Genomic DNA, 20,507 nt, shown 5'->3' on the forward strand with positions numbered 1-20,507 from the left:
CATTAATCATTAGAACAAACTCTGCATTCTCAGAATATTGAAATATGTAAACAATGAAAAAACAACATTAACGATTAAAGGGACAGTTTTTAATGTTTGAATGGCTGCTGGAACTCAAATTTCTCAATATCAAGTAATAATACTGTGATAACAGCTATTCCAAAAGAAGTATCATTGGACTTTCTGCATTTGCAAGATGCAGTGCATGGTTTAGTTTAGGGGTGACCCAGAATAGTCAAAGATTCGATACATCGATATGCGGAGCCTGATTCGACCACCGATCTCACGGTCGAATCTTCACGCCACGGGTGTTATGAAACGAGGATCATACCATTTTGGCAATATGGGGGTGCTCAATATTTTAAAGACGTGTTGCGGCGCTGAGCTGAGCATCGGTGTGCGACCCCTTTAAGGGCGCTGAACTTCGCACCGCGCCTTTCAAATTAGAACACGTTCAAGAAGTGTACACACATTCAGCGCCTGTCCGCGGCCACTCGGGAAGTTGTTTAAAATCCTGCTGCACCACAGAGCGCTTTCGTGCAGCTCATCTGTCAGTCAATTCAAAATTGAGCTCGCGTGAGATCCTGAGGCGCGCGGGGCTGAGCTTCGCGTATGTCTTGTAAACGAGCTCAAAGTGTTCTTTTCCTCTCTAGGCAGGTATTTTTTTAGGTTTATTTATCAAAATGTTCTTTTATATATTTGTATGATGTTCTGTATTTCGATCGCGGCTTTAACATGTTATGAGAAAACGGTTTATTAATGTTTATCCACCACATTACCTTTTAGGCTATTTAAACCTAAATAAGAAAGCCATTGTCAGCAGGGTTGCCAGGTTTTCGCAACAAAACCAGCCCAATGGCCAATCAAAAATAGCCCAAAAGTAGCCCAATGGCCAATCCAACTAGCCCAAAACTAGCCCAATACCAAAAAATCTAAATATAACACTCCAATACACATTTTATGGTAGTGTTATGCACTACACACCATTTATACTAAAAGATAACTGTATAAGTAATTATAAACAGTCTATTTTCATAAATAAAACCATCTTACCTTAAGATTGACAGCTGATGAACCAAATCCTTCAGTGGATCGTGGTAATCCTTTTTTTTTTTGGAACTATTTAAATTAACTATTTACACATGTATAGTCTTTTCTGATGCTACTCTTCTCCTTCCTGCTCCTTGTCATACATGTTTGTATTGAACAAGGCCAGCATCTCTTTTGTTGGTTCGAACTGATGGCAGCAGATTCCATGTCTTTGCATGAAGGCTCGAATGCGAAGGATGTTCTCCAGAAGGGTGTCCTTCATTCTGCTGCGCAGTTTTGTCTTGATCAAATTCATCTCAGAAAATGTGCGTTCAACCGCTGCATTGCTGAATGGCAATGCCAGCAGCGAAAGAGCAAATGACCCAAGTTCATAAAAATCTTGGTCCCCAGCAGCATCCCTGTGATTTTTCACGTCAATCCAGAACTTCTCCAATTGGCAGTCCTCTGTGTATTCCCATGCCAATGTGTCCAGGACTCTCCATTGCTGATCAAGCTTTGCAAGATCTCCAGTGTACAGACAAAGAAATGACATAGAGGCCAACTGAGGTTTTTTCTGGCTGTTTAGCACTACGGATGGGCTCAGTGACACAAGAGACTGAAGCTGCTGCATATTGGTTGTCAAACGTTTTTTGATTTGCTTGACAAATTCAAGCAGGTATTCTTTGCATCGATGTTTAATGTTCTCTGCATCGGATATGGGAAGCTTTACATTATCCAGCTCGATTTGGAACTGTAGGCCATAGTCAACTGCAGAGAGAGGCAGATGGGCGCTTTCTGTGGCCACGTCAAAGTCAATAATCTCGGACCACTGAGTCATGTCTGCCAGGTTGATTTTTGCAACTCTTCTGAGTAGGTTCAGGTAGAACGTGATCAGTTCATTGAAGAGCTTGCATGGGTTTGCATTTTCCAGCTGAAACATTTTATTCACTCGGTTCGCTTCTTGCACGATAGGCTGCAGAAACACTAAATACAGCTTGTTGACTGGATCGGAGTACATTTGATACAGGATCTCCGCGTTGTAGTTCCTGTCCTTATCTTTGGCAAGCTGGAAGTGTAGTTTTAATTCATCATATTGAGCCAGCACCCTATTGAGACATGCACTAACAGACAGCCATCTAGTGTCTGAAAGCTGGAGGATTTTTAGCGGTGCTTCTCCGACATTGATTGCTGCATACAGTTGCTGGTAGTTTTGCTGACGGATGGTGCTATGTGAAAACCAGGCGTATGTTTGTGAAATCTGGTATTCAACATTTCTTGGTAAAACACGCATTGCGTATGATGAGCACAGTTGAATTGAGTGACACGCACATTTCACAAACACAAAGTTGGGGTTGTGCTGACGAAATTTTGTGACAACTGAATTGTGTTGTCCACACATTGCGTTGCATCCATCAGTTGCGAGCCCGATGCATCGTTTTGGACAAAGCTTGTTCTCTTGCAGAAAGTTGAGCAACGCTTCTGTTAATGACGCCGCATCTCCGCCATCCAAATGAACAATCCCAGCAAAAGATGAAACTATGCGCTGTAGATTAGTACTACAATAGCGGACTACAACAGCGAACTGTTTATGCATGCCCATATCCGTGCTCTCGTCAATAATTAAAGAATACAGTTCCTCTCCAATATCCTTCAGTAGTTCCCATTGGATCTCTGGCCCTATTACTTGCTTAATGAGGGCTGAACATTTTGTGCGGTGTAGTCGGATATCCCTTTGAGCAATTTCACCGACAAGTTCTCCTAAATGATCCACTGTCAAAATGCTTGAATGGCAAGCAATGTGTGCTGCCAGTTTAAGCTCCGTCACTTTAACAGTCTGGTCGATTTTTACTGCAGTTATGCCACTGTCAAACAATGTACGCATTCGAACGCTTGAGAACGGGGCCGCATTTCGAACGTGTTTTTCTGTCTTGCTGTGATGCAGAAGATCACTGTGATGCGCTCGAATCTCTGCTTTACAGTACTTACAGAAAGCTTTGGTATCATCCCCAGTCACACGCTGTATCCACTCCTTAATGCCATCTTCACGTTCCCACTCTTTACTGTATTTTTTTCCATATTTTGACCATTTCCCAGATTTAGGAGGCATGGTGTCTCTCAGACTGCCGCATCCGATTAAAAACGTAATGAAAATGGGCGGGAAAATGCAGAATTACAACTCCAGTGGAAGTGAACCACAAACTTGTGAAATTAATTTCAAATTAAAAATAATGTAAAATAAACATTGCAAGATATTCCTCATTAAATGTTAATTTACAGAAAAATATTCTGTGTATGACATTTATTTTTTAAATTATTATTTACCAGCAACAACCCTGGAGAGCCCGCATTCGGTTACCATGGAAACGAAAACAGCCGGTGCGCGCGCAGCGCGCCGCAGCACACAGACACACACACACAGAGACACACAAATTAGCGAACAAGCGCCAGCAGTGCCACTGTACCTCACAAAGTGTGCGCTTATCAGCACAGTTATGCTGATACGATATTGCTTATGTCATCAGAATCCTCATTGGTGGAATATGAATTGGCTAAAGTAAAATATTTATTTCAACACAACCATTTCAGCTAAATATAACTGATGCAATATGTTAACCCGCGGAATAAAAAATCAACCCGCGGCAAGTGGTTAAAAGTAGCCCAATTCCGCGGGAAAACCGCGGACTTGGCAACACTGATTGTCAGTTCGTCTGTCAGTTGGCAGGCAGTTTTGTTCGCTTTATTAAAAGTTGTTGCTGTGTGCAGTCAGTGTGTAAAGGAAAATAAAAATAGTTTTACCCTTCTGCTGACAGTGTCATGCCCCTCCCAACCCATTCACACACACAGATGATTCGACTATCAGTCGACCATAGAGAGATTCGACAATTCTGATTCGATTGTCTAAATCCTTAGTCGAGGACAGCCCTAGTTTAGTTCATGCATTATAATGCTTTTAAGGTTGACTGGGCGTCCTGCCTCATTTGCAGCAATGAGGCGCTATAGAATGTTTCTGTCTGCCTTGACAGTTTTTGCCTTCCCAGTAATTGGGTCTGACTGTTGAACTTCAAACAGGGAAGCAAAAAATATATTTTTTTTTAAAAATCAGAAACGTTGCTTTACATGATGACGACAGTGCAGCAGATTTTGTACATTACAAAGATGGATGCCACTGTGAAACATCACTCGTTCGAATCAGCTACCTTTTCATTTAAACCGATACAAATGCCTTACAACAGACACAGATATGATCAGAGCTTGATGTTTTCTGTTCAACCGTCATTCCCGAGATATTTCAGTTGGTCTGAGATGCTATTAGGTTTTCCAAATTTTGCAAAAAAGTTGATGTAGTGGTGGTGGACACCAGCTTTTGTCATATTTTTTTACAACTATGGCAAAAGTCGTCAGAAGCCAGTGCTACATCTTCCTCGAAATCACAAACAGAGAATTGCCGTCTCAGATGTTTCTCCGTTGCTCTGCATTCGTCATCGTCCGTTGGTGATGTCCCTTTGGAAATTATTTATCTATGAAGCTTTGCCAGACCATAACTCAGTTACTACTGAGAATGGTCTGGTTTTAACCAGGCTAGCTGTCAACAGCTCATCTTCAATATCCTGGGTGGCAAAGTTGTTGTTCGTAATGTTTTGAAGTGTCTGGGGCAGGTTAGCCAAAAAGAGACCAAATCTCTGCAATACTGCAAGCAAAGCATCTTCATCTATTGTGTCCCGTTTCATTCTGCCTTTTGTGGTTTCATTGTGGATGTAGTCATCATCTGTATCCAGACAAAAGTCAAAGACAACTTATGTGTCATGGGCAAGATGGGATCGGAAGATGAAAGACAGAGCCCATCTGCCAAGAGCTGAAGATGTCTTTATGATACCAACAATTCCTCCTCCCTTATTTGCAATACAGCCTAGCCACCCCTGACTATGATTGGGATCAACTTGGTTGAAGCGGTGTAAAGAGCGCTTGACTACAAAGTTTCCAGCCTCAAGCTCCTTCTTCACAGGCTGTGGAAGTTAATGCATCTTGTTCAGGTAGAGGGTCCCCTATCAAGCATAGTTGATGTGGTGATACCGCATGAAATAGGGCAACATTTGCTGGAATGTTGAAACCATCTTCATGTAGCTCCACCAAAACATGAAGCTTGGGTTGTCGTTGGCTTTAATGTATAGACCTCTATGACTGCTTGAAATTCTTCAGAAGCAAGCAGCAAGCAGTGGCACAAGATCTTCTACAGGGCTGTTCTTTGTCTTATCCAGTAGTTCGTTAAAGGGTTAGTTCACCCCAAAAAAATATATATCTAATGTCGTTCCACACCCGTAAGACCTCTGTTCATCTTCAGACACAGTTTAAGATATTTTATATTTAGTCCGAGAGCCTATCCAAGTGTATACACACTATACAGTCCATGTCCAGAAAGGAAATAAAAACATCATCAAAGTAGTCCATATGAGACATCAGTGGGTTATTTAGAATCACTTGAAGCATCCAAAATAAATTTTGGTCCAAAAATAACAAAAACTACAACTTTATTCAGCTTTGTCTTCTCTTCCTTGTTTGTGTTCAATCCTCAAATAAAGATTCAAACGGTTGTGAATCAGTGAATCGATCAAACTGCTGAAATCACGTGTAGGGGTGGGCGATATCTCGATATTTAAAATATATCGAGATATTTTTTCAACTCGATATGGATTTGGACATATCGTATATATCGATATATTGTTTATATTTAATTCTGATTCCACCACTTTGCTTGTTTGCCTTCTCAAGCTGTGCTGTGCTCGCTCCCGCTCCCGCTCGCGCGCCTCCCGCCTCTTGCTTTTGTTCCCCCTCCCCTCGCGTGTTGTCTCATTGAACACGGCTGCTTCCACAACCAGGTGAGGATTAGTTATCAAGTTGACAAGCGCGCGCGTTGTTCAGGACTCAGTTTAGAGACCATGTTTTCCTTCGAACACAACTGCTTGCTAAAATTCATAAAGAAATATTAATGTTCATCATAGTTCAAAGCGCAAGTTTCACCCACAGTCAGGTGATTGACACTATTGGTGCGAGACGCGGTCGCAATCATGCAAGTTTATGATTTGTGTCTAACTGATCGCATGGTTTTCGGTTAAAATGTCAAAATGATCGCATATCATTTGAAAACATTTATAAAGTATTGCAATATCATTACTATTATTATTTTGGCAGCTTTATCACGGGATTATTATGAATAGGTCTATTCATGTTTTAACCAAGAGGGAAAAACGCGACATCCTCCTGGGTGTCCTGAGACACGCGGGGCTCTTCTGTAAGTTGTACTGTATCATATTATCATATAGCCTACCTTCTGACATTCATATTTCGTTCTGGAAAAGAAGTGAAATTCAGCTCATGTGTAGCCTGCATGATGAGTTTGAATTTTGTCAAACTCATGACAAACATCACTGTTTGAATTTTGATACAAAATCAGTTTATTTATATCTCAGTCATGCCCCCATCTTTCTGCAAAATGCTTACTGTTTACTTTAAGTGTAAAAAAGGGAGTCTTTGATTCATCTTTTGAAAGCATGAAATAAATGAGAAGGAAATATTATTTATTTTCTTTTACAGTTAAATTATTATTATTTATGTAATCAGGGAGTTTTGTTTTTCCTGTAGTTTTTTGGGGGTTATTTTTCCTGTAAAGATATCGAGATATATATTGTATATCGAGATATAGCAAAATATATCGAGATATATTTTTTGCTCCATATCGCCCAGCCCTAATCACGTGACCTTGGCGATCCGAATGTACTACTAACCCCTGCATAATGCATGGCACTATTTAACTTGAAGTACAACCAAAAACCCTGTTGTTGTTTTTTTAATGGAGTTGTCAATTGAGATGTGTGTTATTTTGCTTCCTTAACTTGTATTCCTTCAGATCAGTGCAAAGAAAATACACAACAATACAAAGCACAATTGTTCATTTCACCACACTTTTTCTATTCGAGTCTGTGGATTTCAATTCCGATATTTATATTGGATATCCAAAGTTTAGATTATGCAAATTAGTACATTTAAATAGATGATGCATATGCAAACATTACATTTCAGAAAACTTGTAATACAAAAAATGTTTGTCTCTATCTAAGTGAAAAACTGGAAAAGTTTTATGGTGATATCTATAACTTAATTTGTACCCTATCCACTCGTAGTGTTGGTACTATAAGGCATGCAGGTGAGTAATGACATACGGGTGAGTAAATTTAATTCTGAATTTTAATTTTAGAGTAAACAATCTCTTGAAAGATAATTTATATATAAAAAATATGATCAGTTTAATTTTCAAGCCTGTTTGTTGGGTATAGATATAGTAAGTGCAATCTATCATGCACTTTGATCATAAGAGCATAAAATACATATATGAAATTGAAATTTGGAGAAAAAAATATTTAGCAGATTTTAAGCGTAAGGTATACAGTTTTAAGGTATGCAGGTATATAGTTTTTACTGAAATATGATTACAGAGAACTTAGTGTAACTAAATTACTTCAATCTCTATAGATGCTTTTTAGCCAGTGTCCTGGAGGACAGTACAGAAAATGTCATCACATTAGGTCAAGCATCTCCACCTTATCCCATGTATTTACTGCCTATTGTAGAAGCATCATGGAAAAGTGCTGCATACGCCCCAAAAATCTTGTACAATCAGGCCAGTCTTTCTTGCAATCAGCCAAAGATTCTTTTTTGGGACATCCAGTGTCCCCATGGGTCCCTCTCCAATTCACCGTCTTCTGTAAATCAACGTCTCAGAGTCTTACCTATTGTTCAAATGGCCTTAAAGGAACAGAATGTCCAGTTATCAGAAACGTGCCGTTCACATCTTTAACTCTCATCTATCACTTTCTCACCAATGTACAATCAATGGTCCACTTGAACCTTGTTAAATGGTCCAATCTTTCCATTTTAATCAGGGCTTTGTTCTGGGGAATGTCTTTGAAATACTTGTGGGACTTTTCTGTTAAGTTTGTTTAACAGTTAAGTTTGTTCAAATATAAAGGACTCAGATTCGCTTCCATTCTTTTGGAGTGATTCTCAAAAGTATAGATTTTACATCGGATACCCCCCTCCTGCCCGCCCCTTCACTAAATGTACCGTTTTTTTTATTGATTGTTTAGCTTGGCGATAGATTGTCATAAAGTGCAGACATCTTTAACATAGGATGACATATGATGGGTATAACCATGGGCTGTTAAGCAATAATTGCACCTATTAAAGGGCTGTGAGATGTCCGGCCACAGGGTCCTAGTTTGTTTTTAAAGATTTACAAAAGCAACATCTATATGGCTTTTATCCTTCTGTCACTCAAACATCCATAGACACAAAAGTAATCATGTATACCTAGAGCTTCACTAACAGTACATGGGTTTGAAAGAAGCGGTCTAAGGAATACAAATTCAACAGAGAAAAGCATTGTTCCTTAACCTATTGCATTGTTCCAAAACCATTGTTCTTCCACTATCTGACAAAGGTAATACAAATCATAAAATAATAAAAAGTTTATTTTTTGACTAGAATACACATAAAAATGTGTATATGTAACATACAAAAATGTTTATAAACATATTTTACAGAAAGAAAAAATTTAAGGAACTGTATATAAGAAATGTATTTCAATTAATCATAAAATGTCCCTGATATGTCACTATACATTAAGAAGTCAATACTTACATCACTGACAACAGTAGTCCGGCCAGGATATTGTCATTTAAAAGTTGTTGTTGCAGCCCTCAACTCAAGTTGATGTTGACATGTTGTCTTTTGGCCTAAATCTCCACCCTCCACCTATCGACCAATCATGAAGTCAGTAGTGTTTCGGCATCTGGGTTGCCAGATTTGCTCTAGTTACCACAGCTGCAGCTACAAATGTTTCTGCTGGATCCTGCAGCCTATCTGGCAACCCCAAGTCAGGGGGGAGGGGAGGGGGATACACCGCTCTACAGTCGTTTGAAAGTGATTGCAGTACCAGTTTTTGTCACAATCTTACATACACTTTCTTTAACTATTGAGACACTAGGGTACATATTTACAGGTGCCCTAGAATGATTTGAAACAATACTTTAAATAGTTCCCTGATATCTAAATAGAGGGTATGTGGCTTATTTACGGTCAAAAATGGTCAAAAAAGGATGTAATGCTCTGTTTTTGCCTTATTTGGAAGGGTCATGAATATTAATGCAGAGTTCTGCTCTGATTGGCTGTTTCACTGCACTGCTCAATGAATCACAAACTGAACTGGGTAGTGCGTAAATATGTTGTTTGTACAGTTGTTTGTCGACTTTTAAATCAGTACTCTACTGTCAAACTGTAACGTTACAGTTTGACAATTGAGTACTGATTTAAAAGTCTATTTATTTAACCAAACAAAGTCAGTGTCATGTTTACTACTCACCCTCTGCAAAATAATCATACTTCAGTTCTCAAATATGTATATTATCTGTAAGCAAACAGTAGTAGTAAAGGTAGTTAGCTTTTGAGTTATGTGTATTTACTGTTGTATTTTATGACAACACTGACAGGAAATAATATTAACCTTTGTTATTTGACAGACTGTTATGTGTGCTACTTGGAGTTTTCAATTGTTACGTTACCATCTTGCGTTGGATCTAGACAACACAGGATATTTTCTTTGATGTTGTCTTGCTAAGAAACTTTCAATTTAATCAGAAATAGGTTCGACAGTCAAGAAATGTATAAAATCCCTATTTCATGCAGGAATATGGTTGGAATCAGCCCTTTCTTCAGTTTCAGACGCTGAGCGAATCCTACTTGATATTGCCCCAGGTTAGTAAAACTGTCCGTGGTGAAATGGGCCGAGCAAAAAAAAACAACTTGGAATTAAATTGTTGAGGTATCTGATTGTAAATAAACATCAACCATGACTGTTGATACTTTTTATCTGTGGGAAGGGTATGAAAAGTCCTCACGTCCCCTGCACAGCCTGGATCATAACATTTATTTCCATGATCTGCCGTTATTGCTATCCTCGCGTGACTCTTGTTTACCTGATAGAACTCCTGCAGTTCTGCCTGACAATAAACATGTTTGGACATATGCAAATGTTGGTGGCGTACATATTAATGATCCCAGCGATTGCGTCACAGTTGGCATTATGTTGATAATCGCTTGTTGTTCTGTGGTGTTTTTCACAAACAAGATTTAAGGAGGAGGCAATGGTGTTTGAGACTCACTGTATGTGATATCCAGGTACTGAACTCTTGTTATTTAACTATGGCAAGTAGGGGTGTGCATTGGCACTGCCTTCACGATTCGATTCGATTACGATTCACCAGGTAACGATTCGATTCAATTCGATTCTACGATGCATTGTGATGCATCAAAATTCTATTGCACACAAAGCAAATTTTTCATCAGTCATGAGGCTATACAAGCAGATATTACACAACAGATTGTATTGGCTGCCATGTGTCTCCTGTATCTTTGACATAAAAGTTATTAAATAAAATAAAATGTAATTAAATATAATTAAATAAAATGCAATTAACCCTTAAATGCATGACTGTTTCACCAAACATTCTTACATATTCAGGTCGTTAGCGACCCAGATCTATATTTAACATGGATAGACCTCTACCTGTCGTGATAATATATAAAACTCCTGATTTTAGAGTAACAGCTACAGAAGAATAAAATAAAACCTATTTCGTTACCTTTTGGAGCTTGGAAGGATTCAGTTTGAGCAGATGTTTAATACCATCATATGACCTCGTCAGAGCTTGTTTACCAGTATATTCAGCATCTGCCTCATATTCGCGATCTCCAGCATATTCTCCAAACTCATTTTCAATGTCTTCAAAATCAATATTTTGATCACTGACAGCTTCTTGACCACATCCATCATCAAGAGACAGTGACACTAACATATGATTGTGTTTAGTACTTCCTCTCTGAAGTAAATCACTAACCCATTTCAAGTTTTGCAGATTATAATTATAGTTTCGTTTTCTGTCAGAGGTAACTATGAGCGAAACGTCACTTCATCATTGCGGGTATCGGACATTGCCACCTTGTGGAATAAAGGTGATTTGCGCCGTATTTCGTCATTATAGATTAATTTATTTATGTGTAAAATATATATACGAACAATCCTACACACCTCGGGTCGTTAGCGCGTTTTTAATAACCCGTCTATCGCAGTCATCTCCCTCCGCCTCAGCCATCTTCCTTGTTGTTGTTGTTGTTATTCTCCTGGAACCGGAAGTATTTGAAACTTCACAACTTTATCGTCCGCCAGAAAATAAACAGTGACATAATCGATTATGGCACTTTGCCGCATCGATGCTGAATCGTTCATGCCCCGCATCGCGATGCATCGCCGAATCGATTATTGTTGACACCCCTAATGGCAAGGCTAATTAATTTTTTTTATATTCTAGGGCACCTTTAAATCATCATAATGATTGCTGGCTACAGTATTCCAAATTATCTTTTTTATTATTGTTGTTGTTTTGTGCGTTATTGGACTTTATTGGAATCTTAAAGATAAGAAAAAGGAACAAGAAAATATTTTGGGGAAAGGGAATGCCAAAAGCGTTGGTGGAAAATGTGTGTTGTCTTTGTGACTTTGAAGTTCTTTAAGTACAGATTATTTCAGTCACGGAAAAGGCAGAATATATTTATTAATATGAATATTTATGAACATTTTAATGAATATTAAAATGTAATTTTCAGGTAGTAATTGGATTTTCAATGTGTTAGTCCATATTACTATGTGGATAGTCCATCCAGAAATGAGAATTTGTTCAAATGAAAGAAAATTGACATAATTTTCATTCTTGGGTGAATTATCCCTTTAATTAAGTGTATTTATAAGTTATGTTTCGATAATATTTTAAGCAACACTGGCAGCAGATGAGTAAAGAAAAAAAACACAGAATAGCACATCAATCCTGCATGTATCACCAGAAATCCACAGATAGATCAATTGATGTAGATGCCATTTTATAGGAATTATTCATTATTTTACCTTGTGTAGATATTATATGAAATGCTAATAAAATGTTAATATTGTTTGATCTTTTCAATGTTATTATGCACAGATGTAAATTAACCATGTGTAATTGTGGTTTCTGAAAATGAAGACATTAAACCTAACATTTACTTACAAGACATTTATTGCAATCTGTCAGCTATAATTAGCCACTCACATACCCTTGACTTGTGTAATTAATAATTCAACCTGGGATCATGCTCTTCAAGACACAATTTCATGATTGTCTGTAAAGCTTTGCATGAATATAGGCTGATGCAGGCAAGCATGAAAGTTGTCAGTGTCATTTCTTTCAAGTGAATTAGGCTGCAAGACCTCTTGATTATGTCAAACTAAACAAGCTGATGTTGGATGTTAACTTTTTTGTATTTTGTATTGTTCTCAAGGGGGTGAAGCTAGGGCAGCATATGGTTGTACATAATAATATATTTTTTTAAGTTCCTATTGTTTTTTTTCCCTCTTGGGCCCAGATATGTATGTTTTGGGGGGCACCACTACACTTCCAAAGAAGATAAAGCATTGGAAGCAATTTGAATTAGTCTTTATCATGAAATAAAGTTTACTTGCACAGTGTCCGCTATCTTTGGAGACGGATTGTCTTGACCTCAGCTGCTGTGTATTTGCACACCTGGGCTCAAGCAGTAGAGTGTTATGTGGACTGGCAGTGTGTAAAGCACATCTGTTGCTTTGGTCCAGTGTGGCCATAAACAACTGTCCAGTGCTGGAGGGCTCAAGTGAAATTCAGAAACAGTGACATGTCTCTGATATGTGAAATGACATTACTGGGGTTATGCAAATCAGACATTTGAAGCTTGCGTTCGATGTATAATTTACACACCTTGTCTAATCACAGTCAAAACTGGAATTGAGGTCCTTCAAGTAGGTATGTCACGGTGCCAATTCCAGTAGTCAGTACCAATACCATAAAAATTTGACTGTACTCTGTACCAATTTCGGTACCACAGCAAAATGTTTTTATTTTTATTTTATTTAACTATTTTTCAAAAATATTACATTTAATACGTTTATTATAGGATGATAATCATATAAGTTAATAATACAGAAACATTTAAAGGCTATTGTTTAAAATTAAACCTCTTACACTACGAAATATCTCATCTGTGGGTGCATTTAAAGGTGGGATAAGTGTTATTTCAAAACCGTTTTAGAAAAAGGACTCTGGCTGAGTGGAATAACAAAGTTCTAGCTAATCAGCAGGTAAGGGGCGTGTCTATGATGAGAAGAGAGGCTCAGTGCACGTCATTATTCAAAACACACGAGTCACACAGGACGGACATTAGCCAAGAAAGATATGCTGGCTTTTGCTTGAATATGCTCATGTCATGTTCACTTGTTTGTCCATTTGCGATCGTATTGTGGCTCAATTCAACGATGATAAAGACCTGTTCATTTCCACACTGTATGGAGCATCTAAATCCCCTAAGTGTTTCAAGGTTTCAAGCGTCAGCTCACAAAATGTGTTCGACAGGTAAGACACTATACTCCTAATATACTGGTATATTTGTTTCCTCTTTACATCTATATTAGCCATCCAGTCATAATTGTAATATATGTCATTAGCTGGACTATCAAGCTTGTATAGCCTACTAACTTTATCAAGTTGTTCATGAGAACTGTTTGTGTTTTGTGATCGCTATAACTCTAATCTTGTCATAATTGTAATATGTCATTAGCTGGACTGTCGGCTCGTGTTCTATCGAGTTGTTCATGAGAACGGTTTGTGTTTTTGTGATAGAAGGGGTGACTTTTTCATTGAATATTCGACCTGGATTAGTTACACAGATTCTGCCATAGTCATTGCCTGGGTTACGTATGTGTGGGGCGGAGCTATCAATATAGGGCCAAGACCCTTTTTGGGGGTAGGGACGTGTTTGTTTTGGTGATTTGAAATAACAACAACGGTTACCAAATATCACTTATCCCACCTTTAAGTCCCAGTTAAAAATATATCTATTCAACAAGCATTTCGGATAATGCAATTATATGTATTGTGATGTGTATATATAGATGTATATGTAGGTGTCTAAATGTACTGTAATTGTGCAAAGTAAAGCAACCTTGAGCTACGGAAAGAAAAAATAAAACTTCTTCTTCTTCTAAACATTGCTTAAAGATTATAACTGGTAAATCTATCTGCAAAACAACTCCGATAAACTGCGTGCAAGCTCTCTATTTCACTACCCGTAAACTATAATACCCATCAAAATAGGAGTCCCTCAACTATACCCTTGTGAAAAAAAAGTGCACTTTAGTGTACTTTTATAAAGTGTACTTATTACACAGATAATATACTTATACTAAATACACTTAATTGTGCAATTAAATGCAATGTTTTCGGTGTACTTAACACACATTATATGTAATTGATTTCAAATTTATCACATATTAAGTTGAAATAAAATACAATAAGTTGCAATTAAGAGTGATTTTTTGGAACAACTTAAGTGGTACTTAAATACAACTTTATATGTACTTTCATAATCGCTTCTAGTGTATTAAAATTGTAATTCAAGTGCACTGCTCAATGTACTGACAAGCAATTAATGTGAACTAAAACATACTTTAATGTCAGCTAAATATACACTTAAGTGTGAATTAAATGCAATGTTTTCGGTGTACTTAACACACATTATATGTAATTGATTTCAAATTTATCACATATTAAGTTGAAATAAAATACAATAAGTTGCAATTAAGAGTGATTTTTTGGAACAACTTAAGTGGTACTTAAATACAACTTTATATGTACTTTCATAATCGCTTCTAGTGTATTAAAATTGTAATTCAAGTGCACTGCTCAATGTACTGACAAGCAATTAATGTGAACTAAAACATACTTTAATGTCAGCTAAATATACACTTAAGTGTGAATTAAATGCAATGTTTTCGGTGTACTTAACACACATTATATGCAATTGATTTCAAATTTATCACATATTAAGTTGAAATAAAATACAATAAGTTGCAATTAAGAGTGATTTTTTGGAACAACTTAAGTGGTACTTAAATACAACTTTATATGTACTTTCATAATCACTTCTAGTGTATTGAAATTGTAATTAAAGTGCACTACTCAATGTACTGACAAGCAATTAATGTGAACTAAAACATACTTTAATGTCAGCTAAATATACACTTAAGTGTGAATTAAATGCAATGTTTTCGGTGTACTTAACACACATTATATGTAATTGATTTCAAATTTATCACATATTAAGTTGAAATAAAATACAATAAGTTGCAATTAAGAGTGATTTTTTGGAACAACTTAAGTGGTACTTAAATACAACTTTATATGTACTTTCATAATCGCTTCTAGTGTATTGAAATTGTAATTAAAGTGCACTGCTCAATGTACTGACATCCATTCTACTGTCTTAAAAACAAGCAATTAATATGAACTAAAATATACCTTAACGTAATTTACATGTACACTCTAATATAATGAAATACATTCATAATTACATTTTTCAAATAATACAGCTGCAATTTCGTATAATAAACACATCCAAATTTAAATCCTCTACATTTATTGACAAAACAATCTGTAAAACAAATATACAAAAAAAACTTTTTTTTGATGCCCAAGAAAAACCCCAAAAACTATTTACACAAACACAAGAACATATGTATTCTGTCAATTTTATCATTAAATTCAAGTGATGCCATATTGATGCTCTTTAATGTGACATGACAGATCACTGTAAAGACACATCAGTTCAAGCAGCACCGCGGCACGAGTGAATGTGATCACCTTGTCATAGTCAAAGAATTAACATGAATTAACATCAGAAGGTATGTTAAGGATACATTACAACTTACTAAAATGTATCACATTGTGTAATCGTTCAGTGTTTCAACAGCAGAAAGACGTCGATAAAACACGAGAGAGATGAACTCTTTCACTAAATGTATGCATTATATTAGCCTATATATTCATCATATTCTACTTAACCTGAAAACCTGAAAAAAATCTAACCTATAATTAGATTTATAAGTTAATGCATGAGAAGTTTACACGTTTGCATACAATGCAAGTGCAAGTAAGGCCTCCCTATATAGTCTACACTATACAGCATTCTTTGTCGTTTGATTAAACAAGAAACAACAAGGCAATTATATATTACATTCTGAATCAAATTATAATCTTTGTGTGCCCTTTGTTAGAGTTAAGCTTGGTAAAACGTCCTTTAAATATGTCGCAGCCTCAGATTGGAATTTGCTCCAGACTGAGTTGAAGCTAAAAGATCTGGTGACATTTAGTCATTTTAAAATTTTACTTCATCATTTTGAGAGTAAATTAATGGTGTGTAATTGTTTTTGACTGGTTGTATGTTTTATGTTTTTTATGTGACTTTTTATGTATAACTGTACATGCAAACAGAGCTGCCTATCTTGGCCAGGACAGGACATTTTAATCTCAGTGAGTTTTTCTCCTGGTTAAATAAAGGTAATAATAATAATAATTAGTAGAGATATTTTTTATATTATATTTTTAATTCTTTAAGAAACCTTTAGTTTAGGACAATTACAATTTGTTCAGTAAACCAATTAAAAAAAAAAAAAAATTGCATTTTTATTTTTAGTGTTCCTCCCCGAACTGTCAGCTTTGTGTACTGTTACACCCCTATTATTAATGCAATCTTAAAATCAAAAGTTGTATATATGTTAATTATTTAATGCATTTTTAACTTGCATGAACAATGACTATAAATTTAATTAACTAGCTTTGAACTATAATTTATTAAGCAAGGTCAACAACTATTAATAAACACTGTAAAAAATAAAATTAAATAAATAAATAAAAAGAAATTTGGTTAGATCACTGTTAGATCATGTTGGTCAATACATTAAATAACGTTAACAAATTAGATCTTATTGTAAAGTGTTACTAAACTTATAAGCTCTTAAACCTTTACTAGCACCAAAATTAGGACCAAAAGGTTTATTCTAAAATCTTATTCCAGCATTACAGTGAAAGAAAAAAAAAAGAAAGAAAAAAAAAACTGAAGAACTCCAAAGGCACACAAAATTGTTTGTCACCAACTATTTTCAAGTTGTTTGGAAAGTGCTGTTTATGTCAATGTCCGAGAAGCTCTCCATCAGTAGGAAACTGGTGCACCATCTCTCCACAGTAGATGTGAATGGACATGTTCCAAAGAGGCAGGAAAGAAAAAAATATATACCTTGAGGAAAGAAAAAGAAAACGCAAAGAAAAAACTTGTTTATAAAACAGATCTATCCATTATTATAATTGGCTCAATTAAATTAAAACGATAGATGTACAGTTGTGCTCCAAAGTTTATATTCACACAGCAGTATCTGTATGAAAAAAAGAAAAAAAAAAAAAGAAATCATAAAAATGAGCATGTTGTCTCTTTTTTATCTAGTACTGCCCTGATGAAGCAGTTTATTCTGCATGGTGTGTGTAAGCTTTTGACCACAACTGCATCCCCTATGTGATGAATTACCTCAGTCGTCAGGGTAGAATGATTGGAGAGGTTCCTTCACGTATCCCACTGAGCACATCATCTTCACTGACACTGGACTTTAAAAATAGAGAACATTTTAATAATGGTTTTTATTCCTACTTTACAGGGAATTAAACATAACTTAAATATAGATAAATAAATAACCCAAGACCAGTGTAAATTGAGAAAAGTATTCTTGCATTTTTCCTCATCTTGCCTTGCAAGTTTCAGCTTACCTCGTACCATCTCCATGAAGGATGTTCTTGTATTTACCATGCCTGGCACAGCAATGCTGCGGCTCCTTTCCTTTGGGTGTGTGGCCTGTAAAATATATAATGATTAGGGGATCTGGAAATGCACAAGTGGGAATGTATTACTTACAAATGGACAAGATACAAAGCATTTAAAAGCGAAAGACTTGATAGCAATGTTTTAGCTTGTGTGATCAGTGTCATGGCTGGGCATAAATTCATAATTAACATTAACTTGACCTCATCAAGATGGCTCTGTGATTCCACACAGATTGCACTGGATCTCCAATAACACATCTGTATTGATCCTACAAAATAAAAAATAAAATAAGATAAGCACTAAATATTAAAAACACAAATAGTACTTTAACATCTTACTCTCCAAATGCAAAAAGAAAAGAACATATTAAAATCATTATTTCATTACTGGTTGTTATAAGTTAATATATGGAATAAATGTATATAACGTTAAATGTCTTCTGTCCATTTAAAAAGTAGGAGTTCGATTAAAATATTGTATTTACAGCAGGCAGATTCATTGAACATGCCCACACCGGCGATCATATTCCGATTTAAGAAATAATTATAATGCAATCTTAGATACATGATAGGAAACATGATTAATTCACCTCCCGAGTCCCCTATCTGCGATTAAACTATAAATAACTACAACGTAATAGAGAGCTACCATGTTACGGTGAAAATGTAAAATCAAGAGAGCTTATATCAAGATATACTTACTTGACTCGTTATTTGTAGCATATAACGTCTCATCTGTAATGATCCGAACGGTTCGCTCCTCTGTTGTCTGTTGTCCTTCAGCTTCATTACGCATCGCGATGACGCAATCATGGCAGACCGCGCATTTTTCAAAATCATGACGTAGTATGTTTGGCGCATGCGCATTGAAATATTAAGTATAAATATAAAATAAGATATTTCGTGCATTAAATGTTGATTATAAATGACGTATTAATTATCCATTTCTGTTCAGGTTGTTCTAACACACTGTGTAGTTGGACTGTATTTCAGAGAACTTGACTCATTCACCTAACTAAAAGTCAATCATGTTTACAGTGAGTCTGATTAAAATTAAATGTAGCCTATTTTAACTGAATTTTAATGCAAATTAATTTGGTTTAGATTTGTTCAACTTTTTCTTGCAATTAAATGTGTGTTTAATCGCCATACAACAACATAATATTGAAAGTAGGTTATTCTACACAGATGTAAAGTAGCCTACAGTACATTAGACAACTCCTCTCATAAAGATTGACAATGTCAAATTATGTAGAAAACTGACACTTGTAGTTGAGTTCATAGGAGCTAGTTATAACATTTCAACAGTATGTTGTACTGGAGTGTAAGCGAGTGAAATTTTGAAGAAAAATAAATTAACCAATGTAAATTTGGACAACTCATTTTTTTTTTAAAAATCATTTATTTTCCATGTGCTTTGTCATTAGTAAAATAAGTGCACTTTATGAAACAAACTCATAATTAAAATGGTTTAAGTAAATTTAGGTGTAGACATTATTACAAGGTGCATTTTTAAAAAGTGCACTTAAGTGTGTTTATAAATATTGTCATACAAGTGTGCTTTCTTTAAGTGAAAATTAACTAGATATTATTACAAAGTGCACTTATTAAAAGTGCACTAAAGTGTGTTTATAAATATTGTCATGAAAGCGTACTTTTTAAAGTACAAATTCATTAGATATTATTACAAAGTGCACTTATTCTAAGTGTACTAAAGTGTGTTTATAAATATTGTCATGAAAGCGTACTTTTTAAAGTACAAATTAATTAGATATTATTATAAAGTGCACTTATTATAAGTGCACTAAAGTGCGTTTATAAATATCGTCATGAAAGTGTACTTTGTTAAAGTACAAATTAATTAGATATTATTACAAAGTACACTTATTATAAGTACACTAAAGTGTGTTTATAAATATTGTCATGAAAGTGTACTTTTTAAAAATACAAATTAATTCGATATTATTACAAAGTGAATTTTAAAAAAGTGTACTTAAGTGTGTTTAGAAATATTGTCATTAAAGTGTATTCTCTTTAAGTACACTTAAGTGGCACTTAATTTTAATTATATCATATTATCTACAAGTGCAGTTTAAAAAAAATATACTTTAAATATATTAAGTGCACAAAAAATACACTTTCAATACAATTAAGCACACTTCTTTTTCACAAGGGTAGTAAGACAGAAAATATAGACCAAACATATTTAAACTCACAGAAATATCAAAAATGCCTACAAAAACAAACTACAATACAGAAGAATTTGAGAAGAAGCCTCATTATGATCGCAGATGATAACATCCAGGATCAACACTGTTCATGTACCACAGGGTTAGGTTAAACTAATTTACATGTAACCATCTAATATGGAGAGATGCACTGAAATGTAGACCATCTTTTATGTGTTTTTGATTTAACATACACCGTTACGTGAGAGCAGTTAGTTGCCTATCACTAACTTTAATCGTAACTTTGAGTATGACAACCCAAAATAAAATGTAAAAAAATCCTCTCAGGATGCCTGGAATGAGTGTTACAGTACCCCAGGAACATAATTTTACCATTTTTGTAGCAGAAACACCATCAAACCGATGAGAGCATCCAACGTTGAGAGATTTTCCAATGTTTCTCTATGGCGCTGAAACCTAAAGATGTCCGATTTAC

At 35.6% G+C, this 20,507-nt stretch overlaps 1 protein-coding gene and 1 long non-coding RNA gene across 2 annotated transcripts; both read right to left on the reverse strand.

Annotated features, from left to right (window-relative positions):
- Positions 1-1,162: 1,162 nt before the first annotated feature.
- LOC137071637 (protein FAM200A-like) lies at positions 1,163-3,136 on the reverse strand. Its single transcript, XM_067439820.1, has one exon. It carries the CDS (start codon positions 3,134-3,136, stop codon positions 1,163-1,165), a length of 1,974 nt encoding a protein of 657 aa, XP_067295921.1.
- A 13,775-nt stretch (positions 3,137-16,911) lies between these two features.
- Positions 16,912-18,642, reverse strand: LOC137071887 (uncharacterized). The gene is made up of 4 exons (XR_010904534.1): positions 18,546-18,642; positions 17,790-18,112; positions 17,554-17,630; positions 16,912-17,268 (listed from the first exon to the last, which is right to left on the reverse strand). It is a non-coding gene; the product is annotated as an uncharacterized lncRNA (long non-coding RNA).
- Between the last annotated feature and the right edge of the window lie 1,865 nt (positions 18,643-20,507).

The sequence above is a fragment of the Pseudorasbora parva genome, chromosome 3, assembly GCF_024679245.1.
Source record: "Pseudorasbora parva isolate DD20220531a chromosome 3, ASM2467924v1, whole genome shotgun sequence".
NCBI lineage: Eukaryota > Metazoa > Chordata > Actinopteri > Cypriniformes > Gobionidae > Pseudorasbora > Pseudorasbora parva.